Raw genomic sequence first — 19,824 nt, 5'->3', positions numbered from 1 at the left:
CCCTCCCCCCCCATGCATCTGATAGGAATAAAGCCTATCAGGGGTTTTACACATTCATGAGAGAAAAACAGCCTTAGAAAATTGCAGGGAGTTTATGCTTTTTCTGGCTTTGTCTTTGCCAAAACCCAGTTGATCACTAGAAGCATTCCCTGAGCAGGACTACCCCAAGGCCTAGGTGTCAAGAGATGATTTCCTGCAATGGGAAGCCTGTACCCAGAAATGAAGAGGCCTTTCAGCTGCTTCCTTGTGGTTCAAGTAAGGGATAGAACAAAAATCATTTCTCTCCAGTTTTGCTTTTTCCCCTGGAAGTTTAACCTGGAAACAATGCACAGGGTTTAACCCATATTATCTTGGTGCTGGCTGCCAATCCCCTTAACAGCTGCTGTAATTACATATACACACACACACATTGACTTTAGTGATCCAGGTCTCCTGTTACTCTAAAACAAGCAGCTATCTCCCCACCTTCCTGCTGAGAAAGGGCTCTGCTCTTCCCTCCAGACCACAGGCTTCTGTATCCCTCTACCTAGGGGTACTTAGTAAGTAACTGTCTTCCCTATCCTGACACATTCCTAGGCAAGAGAAACTTCTTTAAGTGGACAATTTATGTTGGAATAGCTCCTAGGTTCCACTACAGAATTCTGGACATTCCAAAATGAAGGAGCCTTTAGAAGACAAATGTGAGTTTCCCCCTCTAAGAAACCAGCGAGTTGCATCACACAGAACAAATGCAGAATTTACAGCACTCAAGGGGTATCTCTACAAAATATTTATTAACAGCCACAACACTGAATTCTCCACATACGTAGTTATTTTGCAACAAAGCAGTATTTGACTTTATGTATTTACACCCATCTGGCAGATACCACCCAGGAGTCAAATTCCCCATAACCAGCCCATGACCAAAGAGACCAGTTTCCAAAAGGCTCACCAGGATCCTCGCCCCTGACCCAAAACCAAGGTGAAGTCTCTTAAAGTGCAAAGGTAGTCAAGAGGCATTGGCAAAGACACACTGCTGCTTCCAAATCTGTTCACTCAGTTGTTGCTGTGTCCCCCCAGCGCAGGGGCTGGGACATGAACTGAGGACATGGGAGCCTCAATTGAAATCTCTTAAAGATTAACTTCTCCTGCAGCCCATGCAGATGTGGCTCAGCCACCACCACTACTTATTTAAAGGTGGTCTCTTCAGTCACAATTCCACCTTGTTCTGAAGAAAGGTCTTTAGAGAAGCACACGGAAGCTAAAAGCTTTAATCGCCTTTGCCATCTAATCTTCTAGCAACACGTGATACTTCAGTTCCTTGACAACACTTGGCACATTTAAAGGCAGGTGGAAAGCACCAACCAAACAAGATGCCTCTGCGGGCAGCAATCAGCCCTGGGAAGGCTTTAATTTCGAACTAGGCATTAGTGCCATGTTATACACAAACCTGTACATTTATCTTCACTCCCAAAATTGCTGATGTTCTTAATGTACGTGTCCTCCTAGATCAGTCCTTTTTTCCTCCTTTCTGTAAGATTTCATGCTGCAACGCACAATGTTTTACACCATGACAAGGGGAAGAGAGCTGAAACACAGTCTTTAAGACAAGTGCTCAAACCACATCAGCAAAGAGCATTTTTAGAATAAGACTTTAAATGCTTCCCTGTCTGCTCATTTCCTCAAGCAACAGGCTTGGTAAAACCCTGAAAGATTATTTGCTACTGAAAGTTTAACTCTTAAAATGCAATACAAACCCCAAACACCTGTAATGATACAAACCACTGCAAAATACGGCTGCTTACAGAAACACCAGCAAAGGTAAAATAGCACCAAGCAGCCTGAAATGCAACAATACTGAGCTGAAGAGGCAGATGCAGAAAGCAGTCAACCGGAGGACAGAGATAACCATCTCCCTTCCTGCTGGGCATTTATAGGTGACAGTGTGACAGCATGAATCTCATCTGCATCTCCAAGAGCAGGCTTATTTGGCACAATGGAAAACATCAGTCCACTGTTCCCTTTCCTCCTTCAGTCTGCAAGACAGAAAACTCACACTGCAGAACTGTGCCATCAGGATTGGCTTTCCTGTGGCAGCATCAGCAGCGGCAAGCCACAGAGCCTACGGAGGAGCTTCAACCACAGGAGTGCTTTATAGGAGTGCTGAGTGCCAGTCCTCCTGCCCACTGCCATAGCAAACACTGGAGCTCAGCACCTGCTGCTGCTTTAAAGGAACCAGCAGTGGAGAAATGCTCACTCCCCAGCCCCAGCTCTTACCACAGCACATTCTCACTGACAAGGACTGTGGAGAAAAAGTAAAACAGAAGCAGCTCCTCCTCCTGATTGTCTTTTCCAGGGAGACATGCTCCAATTACATACAGGGCCCCTCAGTTGAGATGAACTTTGCTGCAATAGGAAACATCCAGACAACTCACCCAAGGTAAAATGCTTGAGCATCCCTCTCCCGTACGGACTGGCACTTGAGAGCTGGGAGAACATTACCATTCCTGTGCCTGTCACCTTACCATCATATTACATTTAGGAATGCGGAAAGTACACATGACTGGGTGAGGGAAAGAATCAACTCTCCAAGCTATGGCACAGCACATAAACCCAGGTCTGTTTGAAAAGGCAAGAACATAATATCACATTTATTCTGAGCCTGTCCCAACCTGCTGACAGATGCATTTATCACTGCAGCACTGCAGGAAAAAGAAACTGGAACCAGGTATGAAGACCAGCTTGCCAACCTTTCCATGCCACTCACACACAAGCTCCCCTGGAGCAGGGGAGCACATTTCTTCCAGCTCTGTACAGGGGTATTCTTCGGAGCAGGGCCACAGCAAAGCAGTCAGCAGAGTCACATGTAACATTTGTGAAACTCAATTCTACTGAGGAAGCATTGCTCTTTCAGAGCTATCACCCCAAACCTGCAGGACCTGTAACAAAATGCATGAACTAACCATACGTCAGTTTTAGAAACGGGATGCAGGTCTATGCCAGGTGTGGGAAAAAATTTAATGGGGCTTATTTACAAACCAGGAGGGGAAAACTGCACTGGTGGAGGTCAACAGCCTGGGCACCCCACAATACTGGCCCACATCATTTTCTTTAATATCTAAAAGTAAAAAAATATGGCCCATTCCCACTGCCCTCCCCTCCCCCAGGTATTTACAAATGAGATCAGGCAAGATGATACATGAGGAAGATGCACAGGCAGTCTGTGCTTTCAGTCTCGGTTTGGTTTCTCCACCTTCCTGCTGACAGACTCCTTTATTGCTCGGGATACCAGCCGGACCTCATCAGTAATGTCTGTGCCCTCTGGGATGATGGCACAACAAACAGCAAGGAGGCTTTGGCAAGCTCTGGTAGTGGACAAAACCTGTATGGTTTGTTGTACACTAAATCGCCAAATGAAAGGATGACAGGTTGTATCATGTATATTTACAGTCACTCGCTCTTCTGGTGCATGTTCCACAGCAAGAGAATCCAGTATCTGCTGTGCAAGTTGAAAACTGTCAGTGTTCGCATTTGGCACAGAAGTGACTTCCCATCTGTAGACTGCATGAAACCAGAGATCCCAGATGTTAAAAACTTGCACTTACGGGAAGGAACTGCACATTCCACCTTGGAACATCAACAGCCTTGTGCACTTACAGAAGGAAAACACACAATTACAGCTTAAAAAAATGCCACAAACACTTTGTAAATAAAACAGACTTCATTGCTCTTAGAAATAATACTGTGTCAGTTCCAACTTCAGCTGAAGCCTGCTGGGAACGGACTAGAAGGTAATCAGGTTGTGTAGCATGCTGCTTTTGAACATGCTAGGAGGCTGAGTGGAGGAGTCCTTGCAAAGGAATGTGGCAAATAAAGGTAGGACATACGGAAACATACTCGGGAACAGGAACGCAGTCTAGGAGACTCAGGCAATTCCAATACTTTGCTTGCAATAATGTGCTGCTGTTAGCATTATGGGAGTCATCTGCCAGCAGCTTCAGTGTAGGAATTAGTCATCAATAGTTGGCAACCAGAAGGCCTAGAGAAAAGGGAAGAAGGAACACCTTACAGAAAACAAATCTTTCCTACAACACACTGCAGGAGCTGATCTCTGCTACCTTCTATAAGCATACAAGGAGAGACTACCAAAGAGGCAGCACTACTCTCCCAGCAGCTGACTGGTACAATCCTTGCTTTGGCTTGCTCTGCATGCTCTCCAGAGCAAGCCAGTATTACACAAACTGAAAACATCAGCCATATGCAGTAACCTAAAGAACTTGTATTCTGCATGTGCATTCACTCACTGTTCTGCTTTCATGTGTATGCTCAAACACTGGCTTGCCAGATCTGCTGCCCCATGTCTCTACTTGCCAGGTGAGGTGCAATCAAGGCAGGGAACAGGGGCCTGGCTCTCACCAAAGCCCAAGGAAATACCCATCAGTGGCACTTGGACTTATGAGATCCATTTCTAAAAATGGTCAGCACCTCACTGAGTTAGAAGGAACTTAAAACACTTTCCTTACCATATTGGAACATGCACTAGCAAAAGTCATGAATTTTGGATTGAACTGCAGACAGGTTATAGGGCCTGTGTGTTTCCCATCCAGCACAGCCACCTTCATTCCACTTTCCCCATTCCAAACATGAATCTTCCCATCCTCTGAACCTGCAGGCAAGAGTGGAAAATAAGAGATTGAAGATACATGGGAGATGCCAGCAGTGAAATTGAAGAACATTATGCTCTTTTCTGTCAGAGAACTGCAGGAAGAAGCATACCACATCTTCATAGCTTAAGCTTAACAATTATCACTAGGGCATTTACAAAATGTCACTTGAGTTTACACACCTTTATCCAAATGGCAGTTTATATATTTGCACTGCAGACATTCAACTACACACCCCAGTGCAATGCTCTTCTGGTGAAGGGGTTTACAGCTACGGTCACCCAGAGGACAAGGAGAGCTGACAGCATCCAGCTGAGGAGGAAAGACCATTGCCAACATGCATCAGTGTGCAAGAGGCCAAAGCTGGTGTGAGAGTCATGGTTCATACAAGTCCCCAGTTCAGACAGAAGGAGGTAATATTGCACTTGGTAGGCACAAAATCAAATCAAAGGCTTTACTGTTGAGGGTAACCACATTGCAATGCATTAGACCAAATACCAGAAGCTTCACTGGAGATATCAACTCTCCACATTGCTACAACAGGACAGTTTTTTTCCTTTAAAATGGCATTTTGCAAACTCTGAGGCTGCGCATTTAATATTTTTATAACTCAATTCTGCTCTAGCCTCGCTTTAAATAAGATTCCTAATAAAAAAAAAGGTAAGGAATTTTCTTCTGCTTCTGTAGTTACAGCCCTCCAGGGAGGAAAAACTGAAAAAACACAAGTTATAACTTAACCACATGTAAAAACTGAGCAGAAATAAGTGTTCTGGAACTTCTTCCACTATAGTTTTCATGTGGAAGGGCACAACAGGAAGGTAAATATGTGCAATAAAGTGCTCTCCAGAGACAGACCCAACAAAGAACCCCACCCTTCTATGGAATCAGGAAGCTCTCAGCTAGAACAAGAAAAAGCAGCTTTGCCAAGATCATCACTCATCCAGGAAAAATGAGGATCCAGATACCAATTACCACAGTTAAACATATTTGATGTACCAGCCATATAAATAAGAACAAAAAAGAAGTGCTAGGAGAGGGCAGCACTACACAGATGCATCTGACTTGTGTTCACAGGTCCTGCTGGGCAGCAGAGTGCCTGAAGTGCTTACCCTGGGGGGACCAACCTGCAGCATCAGGCTTTACAGCAGTGGCAATTGCTTTTTCTTACTCACTTCACTCAAGGGTCCCTCTCCCTGCAAGGGTGAGGAAGGGGCCTGGGCCAGAGGAATCACACAGGAGGAGCCGTCAGGCTGATGCCTACTGCTTCTATCAGGGGTTAAGCAGAGCTAGTTCCACAGACATGAACAAAACACAGCTGCCCCACATGTCACTGGGGCAGGACTACCCCCGGGGGCTGTACAAACACATCAGGCTATGAGACCCATCACCCCAAGCACTGCTCATCAGGCAGTGGAGGACAGACCACAACAGACATCCCTGAAATGCTTTGAGGCAGCCCATGAGTGCACCCTAGCTACAGGATGAGGATCACTAGCATAATTTACATGACAGGTCTCTACACATTACAGCAGTTTGCTGGTTTCTTATCTTTCTTGGAACAGTATTCCTACATAAAGGAAAAACTAAAAAGTATTTTTGTAGGTCCATCTACATTCAGCCTAGAAAATGCTGAGTGAACTAACAAAACAAAACTGCCAATGCAAGAGAAGGTGACAGCTGCATTGTATTATTTAAATACATTCTGCTTCCCACATACAATTTAAGTCCTATGTAATACATCTAATTTTAGAGCACTGAAATTCTTTCCAAGAGGAATTATCTTACCTATCATGATGAACTGAGAGTCTGGGGTGAATGATGCCTCCAGTGTGACAGCCTTACTATTGTTATAACCCTGTGGCACAAAACAGGAGAATATGTAGTAGAGAATGTATCCACAGCCATCCCACAACCAAAGGGCACCTGCCCCCAAAACTAGCAACAAGTTTCAAGCAGGTAGCCCAGGGAGCATGCTCACCCCAAATGTATGCAGGACAGCTCCTTTAAAGGCATCAATCAGCCGAATGAACCCTCCATTAGTTGATATGAGGATGAGTTTGCCATCATTACTAAACTTCAGGCCTGTCCATTCACATGTTCGATCATACTGCATCTTAAACGTAGCAAACGGCCCCTTCAAAGGAAAAATGGGAAGTATGATGTAGACTCTGCATGCGTTGCTGTTAAGAGGCTGATTTTAGCCTTCAGCTGAGGAAACAGTTGCATTTTTCAAAAGAAAGCATTAAGTTCTAAGATACCAAAGGAAAGCCTCATGGCAAGAGGATGTCACTGCATGTGTAATATTCCAAGTATGAATTCACAGTTTCCATAGCAAAAAAGAGCCACAGTGGGGCACTTCAACACCCAACAATCCTCTACCACATTCAACAGCAGAAATTAATTTGAAGTAGGATGTTTTCTCATGAGGGTTCTAAGTGAGGTTAGAGAAAAATCTTGTGCCAGTGTTACTATCATCTGCCTTTTTGAAACCCATGGAACTAACTAAGCTTAGTGCTCAGCCAGTTCAGCTGCCACCCAATTATAGCCTCCTTTGAAATTCCCATTCTTTCTGACAATTATCCCTCCATCTTTGCTAATGTTCTTCCAGAAAAAGCAGCAAGGAAAACAAAAGCTCCACATCACAACAACAACAAGCCTAAACAGGAGTCTGGAACAGGCTGAAGAGTTATCAGAAGTAAACTTTAACACTGGTTTAAGAATGGGTTTCAGGACTTGGTGGCAGCACACATCCTTTTCTGTCTGAGACATGTACTGTCAAGCAGGGATCCCAGGGAGTAAGCTGGAGTAAAGAAATCCAGCCTCTGCACACAGAGTTTAGACTACTCCTTGGAGGATAAAAAGCGTAAGAAGTGACGTTAACATAGCTCACCTTGTCAAAAGAACGGAGGTCATAAAGCTTCACCATTTCAGAATTGACTCCAGCAGCAAAAATCAACCCTTCTGGGTCAAAAGAACACACAGGCTTCCCTTGGAGATGCATTAAACCCTAGAAACCAGAAGCAGTCCAAATTATTTTGTGAAACTTATACATTTCTATCATCACCCTTTGAGCCCACTGCAAGCAGGACAGCAGCCTGTGTGTTGAACAGCTTGATTTCAAGTGTAAACGTTGAGGTTTTACTAAGGTTCAGAATTCAGCTTCTCAAAAGCAAGTCTGACTACTTCAGGTCACCAGATGGAGCTTCCAATTTGCTGCAACGATGAAGTTTACATTAGACCAAATCAAGACCTCATTTGTGCTCACATCCACTCAAAAAGTTCTCAGAGAAAGGAGGATGATGTGGCTGTATCAATAACCACACCAGACAGCATCACAAAATACTGCTGGAACTGACAGCAATGCTCCACCAATGATGGTTGTGAAGGAGGGGAAAAAAGGGTAATTTGAAAGCAAGTACAAACAGGTCCAGAGAACACCACTGCTTAACTATCCCTGCCTGCTTAATGAAAACCCAAACTTGCTGGAAGCCAACACACCATACATATTAAAATTGACAGATTACTATCAGTGTTTATTTTCAATGTCAATTTTTCCTTAACTCACATAGTAGAAAAGATGTGAGAAAAATCTGGTAAAGGCAACAAGATACATGATTTTTGTATCCTGACTGGCAGGTCTGTGTGTGTTTGCCAAGTGTCTTTATGTAACTGTACGCACGTAATCGTATTGTCAGTTTAAAGAAAGATCTGATCTTATTTAGGAAGCTTCTGCATTTCTTAAATATCATTCTTGTTTAGACACATTACTACTACTATCTTCCCAGCTGAAGCCACTTTTCCCTGTGAGGTTTGAGGGCTGAGCTGTAAACCAGCTTTGTGAGTGGGACACCTCTGGATTGCAATGACATTTCCAGGCAGTACGGCTGCCACCTCATGGGCAAACTTAACATTACAAGTGACGCTTCCTAAACCAGTTTCCCAAACTTTGAGGATGCAGCTTCCAGTTCCAAGTCCTAGTTTTACCAAGCTTACAGGCTACAGAACTGCTACTGAATGTACCACCCTGTCTCATCTGTAGCAACTCTGAGACTGAGGTTCACCCCAAAGGAAACTTACACACTGGCATTAAAGGCATAAGTCCCAGAGAAAGGCAAAATTAACATTTCTTGTCAGAAAGACCTTGGTGTGGTTTTAAAATAGTTAAAACTATTTTGTAAGAAATATAACCTTTTCTTCATGTTGCATTTACAGTTACATCACCTGGAATAAGTAAACAGTCTTCTTTCATTAGCAAAATGGTTCTAGTGAGACAGGAAAATAAGAGCACAACGCTATATAGAACCATAGAATAGTCAGGGTTGGCAATGACCTTAAGACCATATAGCTCCAACCCCCCTGCCATGGACAGGGACACCACACACTAAACTATGTCACCCAAGGCTCTGTCTAACCTGGCCTTCAACACTGCCAGGGATGGAGCACTTATCACTTCTTTGGGCAACTTGTTCCAGTGCTTCACCGCCCTCACAGTAAAGAACTTCTTCCTTGTATCTAACTTGAATTCCCCTGTGCAAGTTTGAACACATTACCTCTTGTCCTATCACTATAGTCCTCCCTCCAGCATCCTTGTAACCCCCTTCAGATACTGGAAGGCTGCTATGAGGTCTCCACGCAGCCTTCTCTTCTCCAGGCTGAACAGCCCCAACTTTCTTAGCCTGTCTTCATACAGGAGGTGCTCCAGCCCCTGATCATCCTCGTGGCCTCCTCTGGACTTCCTCCAACAGCTGAATGCCCTTCTTATGTTGAGGACACCAGAACTGTACACAATACTCCAAGTGGGGTCTCACAAGAGCAGAGCAGAGGGGCAGGATCACCTCCTTCAACCTGCTGGTCACACTCCTTTCAGTGCAGCCCAGTATAGAGTTAGCTTTCTGGGCTGTTAGTGCACACAGGTTATCATCAATAAAAGGCAGATTCTAATCCTAGTCTTTCATTCCCACCCTTGCAGCTAGCTCTTCTCTCAGCTCACACAAGGCTGCTTCCACTTAACAATGTAAAATACTCCAGCAAAAAGACAAAATAAACCCAAAAGTTTTGCCTTGCTAGAAAGTTCAATTTGCCCACAAACAGGTCTGATGAACAACAGTGATGTAAGGAGGGGTAGACCATATGGCTGCTGTGTTACCTTAGATCATCAGTCTGTTCACATTTCATTGCATCAAATCTTCAATTTTAAACACACACTATAACACTCAGGTAAGATGCATTCCTAACCCAGAAGAGATGCAGGCAAAAAGAGGACACTGCACGGGGTAGCAGCCCAACAACACCCAGCTCTCCTCTTGTTTCATCAGCTGTGGGTGTTATTTCTTGCTCTTCCTAGCACCTCTTCAGCAGAGCCATAGGTGAAAATGAGGGGTGTTACACAATGCAACCACAGATTTCTGATCCAAGCTCCCACAGCATTCCAGGAAGGTGTCAACACTAAACCAGCAGCAGACATTCCTGGCAGTTCTTCTGTTTTATAATTAGCACACGTCCATTTTTCAACCTTTAACCGAAAATGCAACATCCTACATAGATGAATTTGATATCCTACCTGGCAATTTGGAGAGCGGAGATCCCAAAGTCGAATAGTTTTATCAAGGGATCCAGAAATAAAAGTGTCATCCACTGGAGACATTGAAAGAGCAACAACTCTGCAACACAGAAGGCTATATGCATTAGACACACAAAAGAAGTAAACAGAACAACACCTACACAACAGCTGTGTACAAGCTTGTAATAGCTGTGAACACAAAGCAAAAACTGGAGTGAACTAACTGTAACATAACTCAAGCTCATTACAATCACTATTTCAACTTCTCCTGCACTGCCTCCAAGCCATATCATACCTTTTTGTATGCCCCGGGAAATAGCGAATGTATTTGTTGTCATGCAGGGAAAGGTATCGGATTGTATCTGAAACCAGAAACAAAAGGTTCATTACACCACAAATCCAACATTATCTCAAAGTGGTCACACAGTAAACTTGCTTCCCACAGAGTAATCTTGCCACAGCGAGTAAGTCTGGTCATTTGATTTCAAGTCAAGCTTTCAAACAGAATCAACTTAGAAACAGACATAAACCAACTTGTTTTTCAAGGCAGACATGGAAACCAGGCACCAGAAAAAGGTACTTCCCACAGCCTGAAGTTGTGTTACATCTTAATGGTAAACTGTCAGATGATTAATGCAAGCTAATTTCAAAGTTGCTAAAGTTTAAGTACCAGGACATTTTATTCCATCATTCTCACAGAACTGGGAGTATTGAATTATGAAGTTGATACTATCACCATTTTTTTCTTTTTTTTTGCATCCAGCATGAATCTTGCTGTCTTATCAATGTAAACGCCAAGCAAAGAAGTCTCCCAGCTAAACAGTAAGCACAGGTAATGTGTGAATGCGCATTTAGGCAAAGAGAAGATAAAACATGAACTTCGAAGCCAGGTCAAGGCTGACAACCAACAGCTTCACACACTCTTGGGACCTAGAGCACATAAGCTTTAGGAGGAGGACAGAGGAATAACCTAAAGCCCAGTCCACTTAAAGCAGTCTTAAAAACAGTAAATCAGAGCAGGACCACATTTCTCAAGGGATAATTTTATTGAGTACAGATGAACATACCAAGAGTAGCCCACAGTTTTAGAAGATGCTGTTGAGACCTTCATCCAAGATTAAAAGAAAGGAAACAATTATTAAAGGACAGAAGCCACTTCTCAATCTTTATGTGCAGATGCCTCTGAGTAATGAAACATGAAGAGCACAGCTTAAACCTCAATGAAGCACCAGCAAAATCCCTTCTCACACCAGTTGGACGACACTGGTTTAAGCAGTTGCCGGATGGAAGAGATTTGCATTTTGTACCTGCACTACACATTGAGTCTATACTGCTGGAACAAGCCCTGCTGAGGCTTCACAGATAAACTCTGGGAAAAGGACATTTTTACTCTTTACTTAAAAGAACAAGAACCAAGAGGATGCAAGATGGTCACTCTCATACAGACTACTGTGTTCAGAAGTTTCTGAAAGGCTCAATCAGCATATTTAGTTCCTGTGAAAAAATATCAAGTTGGTTTTGGTGGTTTTTTGCCTGAGGTTTCACGTGAAGCTGACAGCACAGTTCTAGACCATCCTCCAGTACCTGACAAGAAAACTAAAGGTGATTGTTCAAACTGGAAAAACATGCTGGTGACACACCATTCTGAAAGGCTCCAAGTGACCTGAGGTGACTGTCCAAGCCACAGACCCCCAAGACAGCATCACATCTCATCACGGCCAGACCCAACATACTTCAAGCCTGCTGCTAAAACATAACTCTAGTTTTTCCTGCAAGAACTGTCATTACCTGGAGTATCCATGCAGAACTTCGTCTTCCTTGCTAAAGAGGAAGCACTGGGGAACTGTGATCCTTTGTCAGCCTGTTTGTTGGCAGCGCTCTGTCCCAGGCAAGGCAGTGGCCTGTACAGTTATCTCCTGTACCGGGTGGTATCATAGACCCTCAAACTGTACAAACTACTACCTCAGCCTGGAATCAGGCAAGAGGAACAGGGTTCAAAGATCCTGAGGGAATCTTCAGAAGTAAAACTCCAACACACAAAATACTTGCAGCAAGCACCAGCACTCCTGTAACATGCTCCTGGGTTAATTTTCCCTCCTGATAACTCTGTAACATGTTGAATACAATGCATCTTACCCAAGACTGCATGCATTAGGGACCACAGAGTATGTGGACCCCTACAGAACACACTGCTGGTTTTATTAGGCTTATGGTTTGTAACAGCAACAAATACTTTCACATTCTATCTTTTTCTTCTCATCAAGTATTTATCATAATGCAACCCTGCAGGATGAAGCCTCGTAAGTTTTAGTTCCTGAAAGGCTTACCAATGCTTATAAACAAAAATTAAGAACTCAAAATAGCATTAAAAATACTTCATTAAATGGCTGTTATTTAATTGTAAATTAGAGCTGAGTCAGAAAAGTAGCATAAAAGTAATAAAGATAATAAATTAATAAAAAAGATAGTAAGTAGGCTATGAAACAGACTAAAAAGGCAAGTGTTTCTTATCACGCTTTTAATCCTTTCACACCATTAAATCCAATTCCATTGGAAACTCTCCTGTTCTTCTAGTTTTAGGCCCAGCTTGTTCTAGTTTAACCTGACTTCCTAGCTCAACTTCCATGTGCTCTAAACTCATATTTCTTTAACTTCCTCAAGTAATCTAGCACACATCACAAGGCATCAGTATCTCTACTGTCAATATCCATATCTGCAAAGGAAAAACCAAAACCAACTACTACAGACATGATTGAGAGTTGACAAACAGTGTTAAAACCCATTTGTAAAGTGCTGTGCTATAAGATTTGTTCACTAGAAAACTCTCAGAGACTGATTACAACAAACAAAACTGAGACAGAATTTGAAATGAACACTAGCTATTTCCAACCTTAGGAAGAATTAATGTAGCTATCATTGTGAACTGTGCCAGTTCTTAAATTTGTATTCTAAACAGAAATAGACTAATAGAGAGCTTGTCACAAACTCTACAAGCTCTTCAATGTCACTGATTTACAGAGCGTAGCTACCAGAGACACTGACTGGGTAGAAATAGCATGAAAATGGGTGTTCTGTCTATTACATGCAAAAAACAGATTAATAGAAGCAAAGGCAATTTCAGAAAAGCTCTGTGACCTCCTTCTTCCAGGTCTGGTAGTGATCTGCTGAGTTACCTGAACTTCCTGCCTTCCATTCCTCTGCAGTTGACTTGTGTATGTGCCAGAGCGACAGTGTATAGCCTCAAGTAAGGCTGATGGCACTGGTATCAAACAGCAAAGTGAACAACAGAATATCACACTAATAATGTTTAATCTCTTAGTTATTGCAGGAATGAACAAAACTCACATCAGCATGCCCAAGGGAATATCACAGAGCTGTGCACGACAGTTGAACGTTAATTCCTCTGTTTCTGACAGGGCGTTTATCACTAATAAGTTGTTATATTTTTTTCCCAGCTTTTTGAGGTACTTATCCAGCATGTAGTTTTAAGCGAAAGGAGATTAAAAAGACTCAACTCCAGTGGATCACTTACCATCTATTTTGTTGGAGCTGTACACAACAGTGTTAGCAGCATGTGTGTACCTGATGAGGTCCACTCCATACTTCTTACTGTACAATGTTCTCTTTGGTCTGTCAGAAGGAAGCAGAAATAATTGTACTCACTGCAACAAAAAGCTCAAACTCACCACATTAACAAGGCCTGCTTTCACTGAGCTATTACAAGACTGTTTCAAGTAGTTTTTATACAAAGAAAGAAAAGCTTTTGTATTTGATTCTCAAACAAGCACCTTTGTGCTTTCTCTAAGACTATCCCTAGGCTTGAGGTTTCCTCTAACACCTGCAAAAAGCACTTATGTGCCTCCTCCAAAAATTCTTTTTCCCATGATGTCTACTGTAAAAAGATTACAAGGAGGAAGCATGTCAGGCAGCACTGTCTCATCATTCCCTTGCCCACCCAAATCTTTCATTTATCTGCTACTTATTTTAGATGTGAATAATTTGGCTTTTTGTTCTATGTTACTAGAACAGCAGGTCTCATTCAGACTAGGGCTTCTCAGTATTAACACAAACACATACATATACACCACTAGTCTATAAAAGCAACGGTAACACAGAGACTCTCAGACTGCTGGAGAATTATAGTCAGATCCAACCTTAATTAAAGCATGAAACCAATACGTAACATTTTGCAACAGCATTAAAGAGTGAAGACAACATAGGGCTGGATTCGGGGGGTCTGGTAAGCAGGTACTAGAAACTTAAACTGCAAATAAACTTAGAGGCAGCTGGTTAATAAGAATATCTTGCATCAGTGCCTGTTTAAGCGTTGCAAGGTCTCTACCAGCCTACTTCCCCTTTCTTCTTCACTGAGGTAAGCAGGGAGGTTCCAAAGCTAGGCAATGAACCAAGAGGGGCACTGATCAACACCAGAAAACATATAAACTCTTCCAGGAGTTATTTTTAATCCAGAAATTTGTAATTCTGGTTATTACACTAGCCCACAGAATATTTTACCAACACAAACCAAAGACAACTGCATCGGAATGGAAACAAACAGAAGGAGTGGTTTAAACCAACACTGCTGCCAAGAGAAAAGTCTCAGACTACACCCTCAGACAAGGTATTTCTACAATGCTCAACTCTCCTCTTGTTTTGATTAGCCTCAAACTGACACACCCAAGTAAGAACATGAGTTGGAGACTTCTCAGATCAGAACAGAAAAAGGCATTCATTCTTAAAGATTAATTCTCAACCAGCAGAAGCCACAGTGCTTTGACATCAAACAAACTTGCTGGGGGGACAAGCTTCCCTTAGCTGAAAGCCAAAACAGAACATGTAACAAAACCCCCTACACCACCTGTACCACTCAGACCAAATCTCAATAGGTCTTTCCCCATTTAAGTAGATACTTAAATCAATTCTGAGATGCAAACATGCTACAAACTGAAAGCAATACATCAAATGTAAATGTAAACACTAAAGTTCTGTAACATTACGCCTGACATACTTCGCAGCAGTTACCTCAACTACGCTGTTGACCAAACTGCAGAAAAAACCCCAAACCACTAAAAACCCCACCAACCTCAAAACATACCAAGACTCTCATGTCTAGTCTGGCTCTTCTTTATCTAAGAGAAATTTAAAGCAGAAAAGCTCAGAAAATAAAGACTGGCAGATGGACAAAAGTACATGTACCACAAAGAGGAAAAGAAAGAACTTCCATGTTTTAAGAAAGGTGAAGTTTTCAGGTAAGCTGATACAAACAGAAGCATGTTACTTCACACACAAATAACTGCCTGTTCCCAATCCACTACTTACACAAACAAGAAAACCAAGCTTCACATATTTTTAAGCAAATTGCAAAATGCAACTCCAAGTTTAAGATTAATGTAGTAGCACACCTGAAGCCAAACAATATTGCCAAAAAGTACTTCCTAAGATCACAGACAGAAATGCTATACAGATGAAACAAAACACAGGAGAGGTTTGTAATATTATCAGTGCCTTGGTTTGAATCACTGCTACTGCAGGTAAAAACCCATCATACAAAACCAGGCTCACTGGGATGTCTAGTAAACACCACAGCTTGGTAGGAGTCCAGATTCACCCCCTCTTTATTTGTATAATATGCTAAATATACATATAGATAGATAGATAGATAATATACTAAAATACAAGCTAAGCCTTTGCCAGTCCACCATTTCAGGGTGGGAAATTTGCAGCAAGGATCCTCCTGCTCTCAGACTCAAGGACTGCTGTACATCCCAGCACACAACTCCATTCTAAAAACTTTCAGAGTTCATTCCTGAGCACAACAGCCCCAGGTAAGCCTCTTCATTATCCTTTAGAGCCAGCCTACCATGGAGGTAGTAACTGAAGCAGAACAGGTTAAAAATAATAACAATTTAGTTGTTTACACATATTGAACTAGACATGCAATCTTGGGTCCAAAATTACATGTATGCTCATGAAGAAGCAGAACTATTTTTTCAAGCTTGTTGCCTAAACTCAGAATATCATAAGGGAATCTGCGTTTCAAGACTATCTTGTCCTGTCAGCCCATGGCTATGCATCTCTGTTCAAACTGTTCTGACACTTTCAGAAACTGAAGTTCATCCAGATGGGGCTGGGCCATGCTGGCAATGACTGTTGTAGCTGTATGGCTCGTTTTGGTACAGCAAAGCAAAGCAAACAAGGTGAGGGTGTACCTAAAGCATAACCAAACAGTTGCATTTTAATTCTACCCGCAGAGCTGCTCATTAACAGGGAAACAAACAAACCAAGGAAATCTTGCCACTTTTACATGGGGAAAGTGTCAACATTCAGGCCATTTGATGAAGCAGGGCATCTTCTACTGAGACCCAGCAAGCAGGATATTTCCTCCTGGCCATTGTATTGCAAACTGAAAGTGAGTTTCAGGCCCTTGAAATGGTGATTTAAGAAAAAAAAACAACCCAAAAACAAACAACCAGCACCCCACAGTCATAAACTACAGGCCTGGAACTGCCAAATCCCGCCATATTACAAAGTTCATTCTCATATTTGATTCTTTGTGTCTATATGAATCTCAAGTGACAACACACAGCTAAAACTTTCCAGGTGAGTGAAAAAGCAGGTCCTCTAAAAATTACAGCTATACTTTTAAGTCAATTGACAGTACGTGAGAAACTTTCAAATTAATTTTATAAGCACTAGAGAAATGCCTCTTGCAGCAGGGGTTACCTTGATGAAACTACTCTGGTTGCCCTGTAGCACTGCAGCATCAACCATCGATCTTCCACGTTTAACTTAATTAAAGCAAACCCTCTGCCTGCAAAGCATACAGCAGGTCTAGACAGAGATAGGGATGAAAGCACCAAATGCCTCTCAGCCCATCAAACTGTTCTTTAAGAGTCTGAAAGGGGAAAAGCAATCAATACCACCTGCATTAACATCATTCAGCCCTTCTACTATCGTATATGATTAGGATCTAGAATACAATCCATTGCAGATACCATAAGTATAAAGTTACCTGGTCTTACACAAAGAAAAACTGAATCATTTCAAATGAGTTTACTCTTATCAGATGGGGAAGACAGACAACTTTAACGTGTAAAGCAAGTAAACTAAATAGAAGTGCAAAATAACATAATAAGTGGTCTACAAAATCAGGAGAGCATACAGGATGTAATCTTTCAAACATAGCAAGCATGATGTCTCAGCCTGCTTGAAAAAGCAGAAGGATTAAGAATACCTGGTTTACTAAAAAACAGAGTGACACTGACACATCTACCACCTGGCACTCCCAAGCCATTTCTTTTTCATTCCTGCACTACCCTATCCAGTTTATTCTCTCTCCTGCAATCCACATGCTTGGTTTTCTTTCTGTATGTATGTGACCTAATCTTAACAAAACAAACAATACCCTCAGAATTACATCTTTACCAACCAGCACAAGAAAATTGAAACTTAAAAAGAATTTAAAGCAGCCAAATCCAAGCCTGTACCAACTGAGAAAGATTTTAATCGAATAATGACATAATTTGGCTCAGTTTGTTCCAAGTTTCATGGAATCCAAATGCCTCTTACTTTCCAAGACATCAACTGCAAGTGTTACTGGTGGCCTTATTTGCATGTTCTTCTCCTCTGAACAAGAGCACTATACCTCAAGTGCTGTGCAAGTTTCTGGGGGCTTATCTGCAGAACAGGTCAAACGTCTTTCGATCAGTGAAAGAAGAAAGACAAACTGGACAACTCTGTTCAGTGAGAAACACACATACCTTAATTCACTGCCCTCAAGTAAGCGAAACCAATATACACCTTGATGGATTCAATATAAGTTAAGACAACCTCTGAAGACACATGGAAATCACACAGGTATTTTAGCTGTGCTTGACGGATCAAAACAACTAGAGAAAAGCACAAAGGACCACCTTTATCTGCAACATTCCCAGACACCACGTAGGAGCTAGGTTTGAAGTAAAACACCATCGAGTTTTTCAAAGTTACACTAAACACACACCACACCATCTTCACCTTTTGGCTTAAAGCATTTATCCAAGAAGTTACAGCCTAATTAGGTTGTTTAAAAAGACATATCTGTACACTGCTCAAAGCAACTGCTTCAATTTTAATTAGTGAGGCTTCAGCCCAGAGAAGCCCGGGATGTCAGTTTGAATATCTCTAACCCCCCCGAAGCCTGGAAACGTGACCAGAGTCAGCCCCTTCAGCTAAACCACTGTTCGGTTCTCACGGCAGTGAACTCTTGGGAAATTACCATCGCCGGCTCCAGCCCCACCGCTGGATCCAGCCTACCAGAGATAACAGGCACACAAACCTGCACCGCAGACAAAACCATGCTGTTCCCATCCCTGAGCCCAAGTTTAACCGTTTATACCCTGCCCTCCGGCCCTGCCGCATCAGACGCCGCTGCAGTTCCACTTTGAAACCTGCACTAAAAATCGACAGAAGGAAAGCTGCAGCTCGCACCGTTCACCGTACCGCTCACGGTCCGGGTGTGCGGCACCGGTGCGGAGCCAGCCACAGCTGCTCCCCGAAGGGCTCAGACGACCGCAACCGGCGCCCTCAGTGCCCCGCACCCGGAGCTCCCCCAGGCACCCCTCCCGCGGCGGCGGAGTGGGACAAACCGGGCCCCCGCCACTCACTTGCCCTCCTGGCAGTCGTAGAGAACGATGGAGTCGTCGTCGCTGCTGGAGATGACGGTCTCGCCGTTGGGGCTGAAGTCGAAGCAGTTGATCTTATCCGAGTTCTCGCGGAACACCTTGGCCACACGGAAGCTCCGCAGCACGTTGTCCGTCAGCTTCATCCCGCCGCCGGGCCGGGCCGCGCCGAGGGCGGCGGCGCTGAGGAGGAGCCGGGCGGGGCTCCGAGCGGCTGCGGCGGCTCCGGGAGCGGGTGGGCAGGGCCTGGAGGGGCGGCGGGGATGAGGCAAGGGGCAGCACAAGGGGTCAGCGAGCGATCGGCGGGGCCGGGAGGCACCCTCCGGCTGAGCTCGGCCCACTCAGGCCGCGGAGACGCGGCTGCTCCTCATTGTGTCCGCCATCTTGCTGCTCGGGGAACGGCAGAGAGCGGCGCGCTGGGCACCATGGGAAGGGGAAGGGGAGGGGGGGGAAGCGGGCAGCGCGCACTGCCTGCTGGGATATGGGAGCAGGCAGCGGTCGGGGTGGTCCGTGCCCGGCCGCCATATTGAGTGTGGCGGAAGGCACTCCCGGTCAGCGGACGGAAGGTGGTCGGTGTCCCTCGTGTGGGTCGGGCCGGGAACGGGCAGCCCGGAGCTGGGCTGCACCAACCGGGCCCTGCGGGGCGGGGGACGTCGGGTGGAGGGCGTGACATCATCCCGGAGAACGGGCAACTGCTTCCAGCCTGCGCCCTGCGCGGGATACATCACTTCCGGGGCTGGGCAGTGCCGGAGCCGCGCCGCTCGAGCACGTGAGGTGCGGCTGCGCAGTCGCCGCCGGGTTCCGGTGTTACCGGTTGTCCGCTGCCGGGGGGGGGACGCGGCCTGCGCCGGCCTCGTCCGGTCACGGAGAACCGGGGGGGGGTGGAGCGCTTCCCGCAGGTGTTTGAGCCCCGTCCCCCTCCTTCACACCACAGTGACGGCTTCATCGCTCTGTGCTTCTG

General features: G+C 44.1%; 1 protein-coding gene across 1 annotated transcript; it reads right to left on the bottom strand.

Annotated features, from left to right (window-relative positions):
* Window positions 1-746: 746 nt before the first annotated feature.
* WDR82 (WD repeat domain 82) lies at window positions 747-19,279 on the bottom strand. Its single transcript, XM_005142261.3, has 9 exons — window positions 18,849-19,279; window positions 13,736-13,833; window positions 10,499-10,565; window positions 10,204-10,303; window positions 7,534-7,650; window positions 6,622-6,777; window positions 6,429-6,498; window positions 4,503-4,645; window positions 747-4,018 (listed from the first exon to the last, which is right to left on the bottom strand). The coding sequence occupies exons 1-9, from the start codon at window positions 19,007-19,009 to the stop codon at window positions 3,989-3,991; spliced, it is 942 nt and encodes a 313-aa protein (XP_005142318.1). The 5' UTR covers window positions 19,010-19,279; the 3' UTR covers window positions 747-3,988.
* Window positions 19,280-19,824: the final 545 nt, after the last annotated feature.

This window comes from Melopsittacus undulatus, chromosome 9 (genome assembly GCF_012275295.1).
Source record: "Melopsittacus undulatus isolate bMelUnd1 chromosome 9, bMelUnd1.mat.Z, whole genome shotgun sequence".
Classification (NCBI taxonomy): Eukaryota; Metazoa; Chordata; class Aves; order Psittaciformes; family Psittaculidae; genus Melopsittacus; species Melopsittacus undulatus.
Note: the sequence above shows the minus strand (reverse complement) of the source record. Positions and strands in the feature narration are given on the sequence as shown.

Bases quoted from the DNA above. Each gene is read 5' to 3' on its own strand.
- WDR82 (XM_005142261.3), bottom strand. From the start codon at position 19,009: ATGAAGCTGACGGACAACGTGCTGCGGAGCTTCCGTGTGGCCAAGGTG. The intron at 10,304-10,498 runs GTATGATATGGC...TCTGTGTTGCAG, and splicing joins TTCCCGGGGCATACAAAAAG to AGTTGTTGCTCTTTCAATGT. The intron at 6,778-7,533 runs GTGAGCTATGTT...TTTCCTTTGAAG, and splicing joins ACCTCCGTTCTTTTGACAAG to GGGCCGTTTGCTACGTTTAA.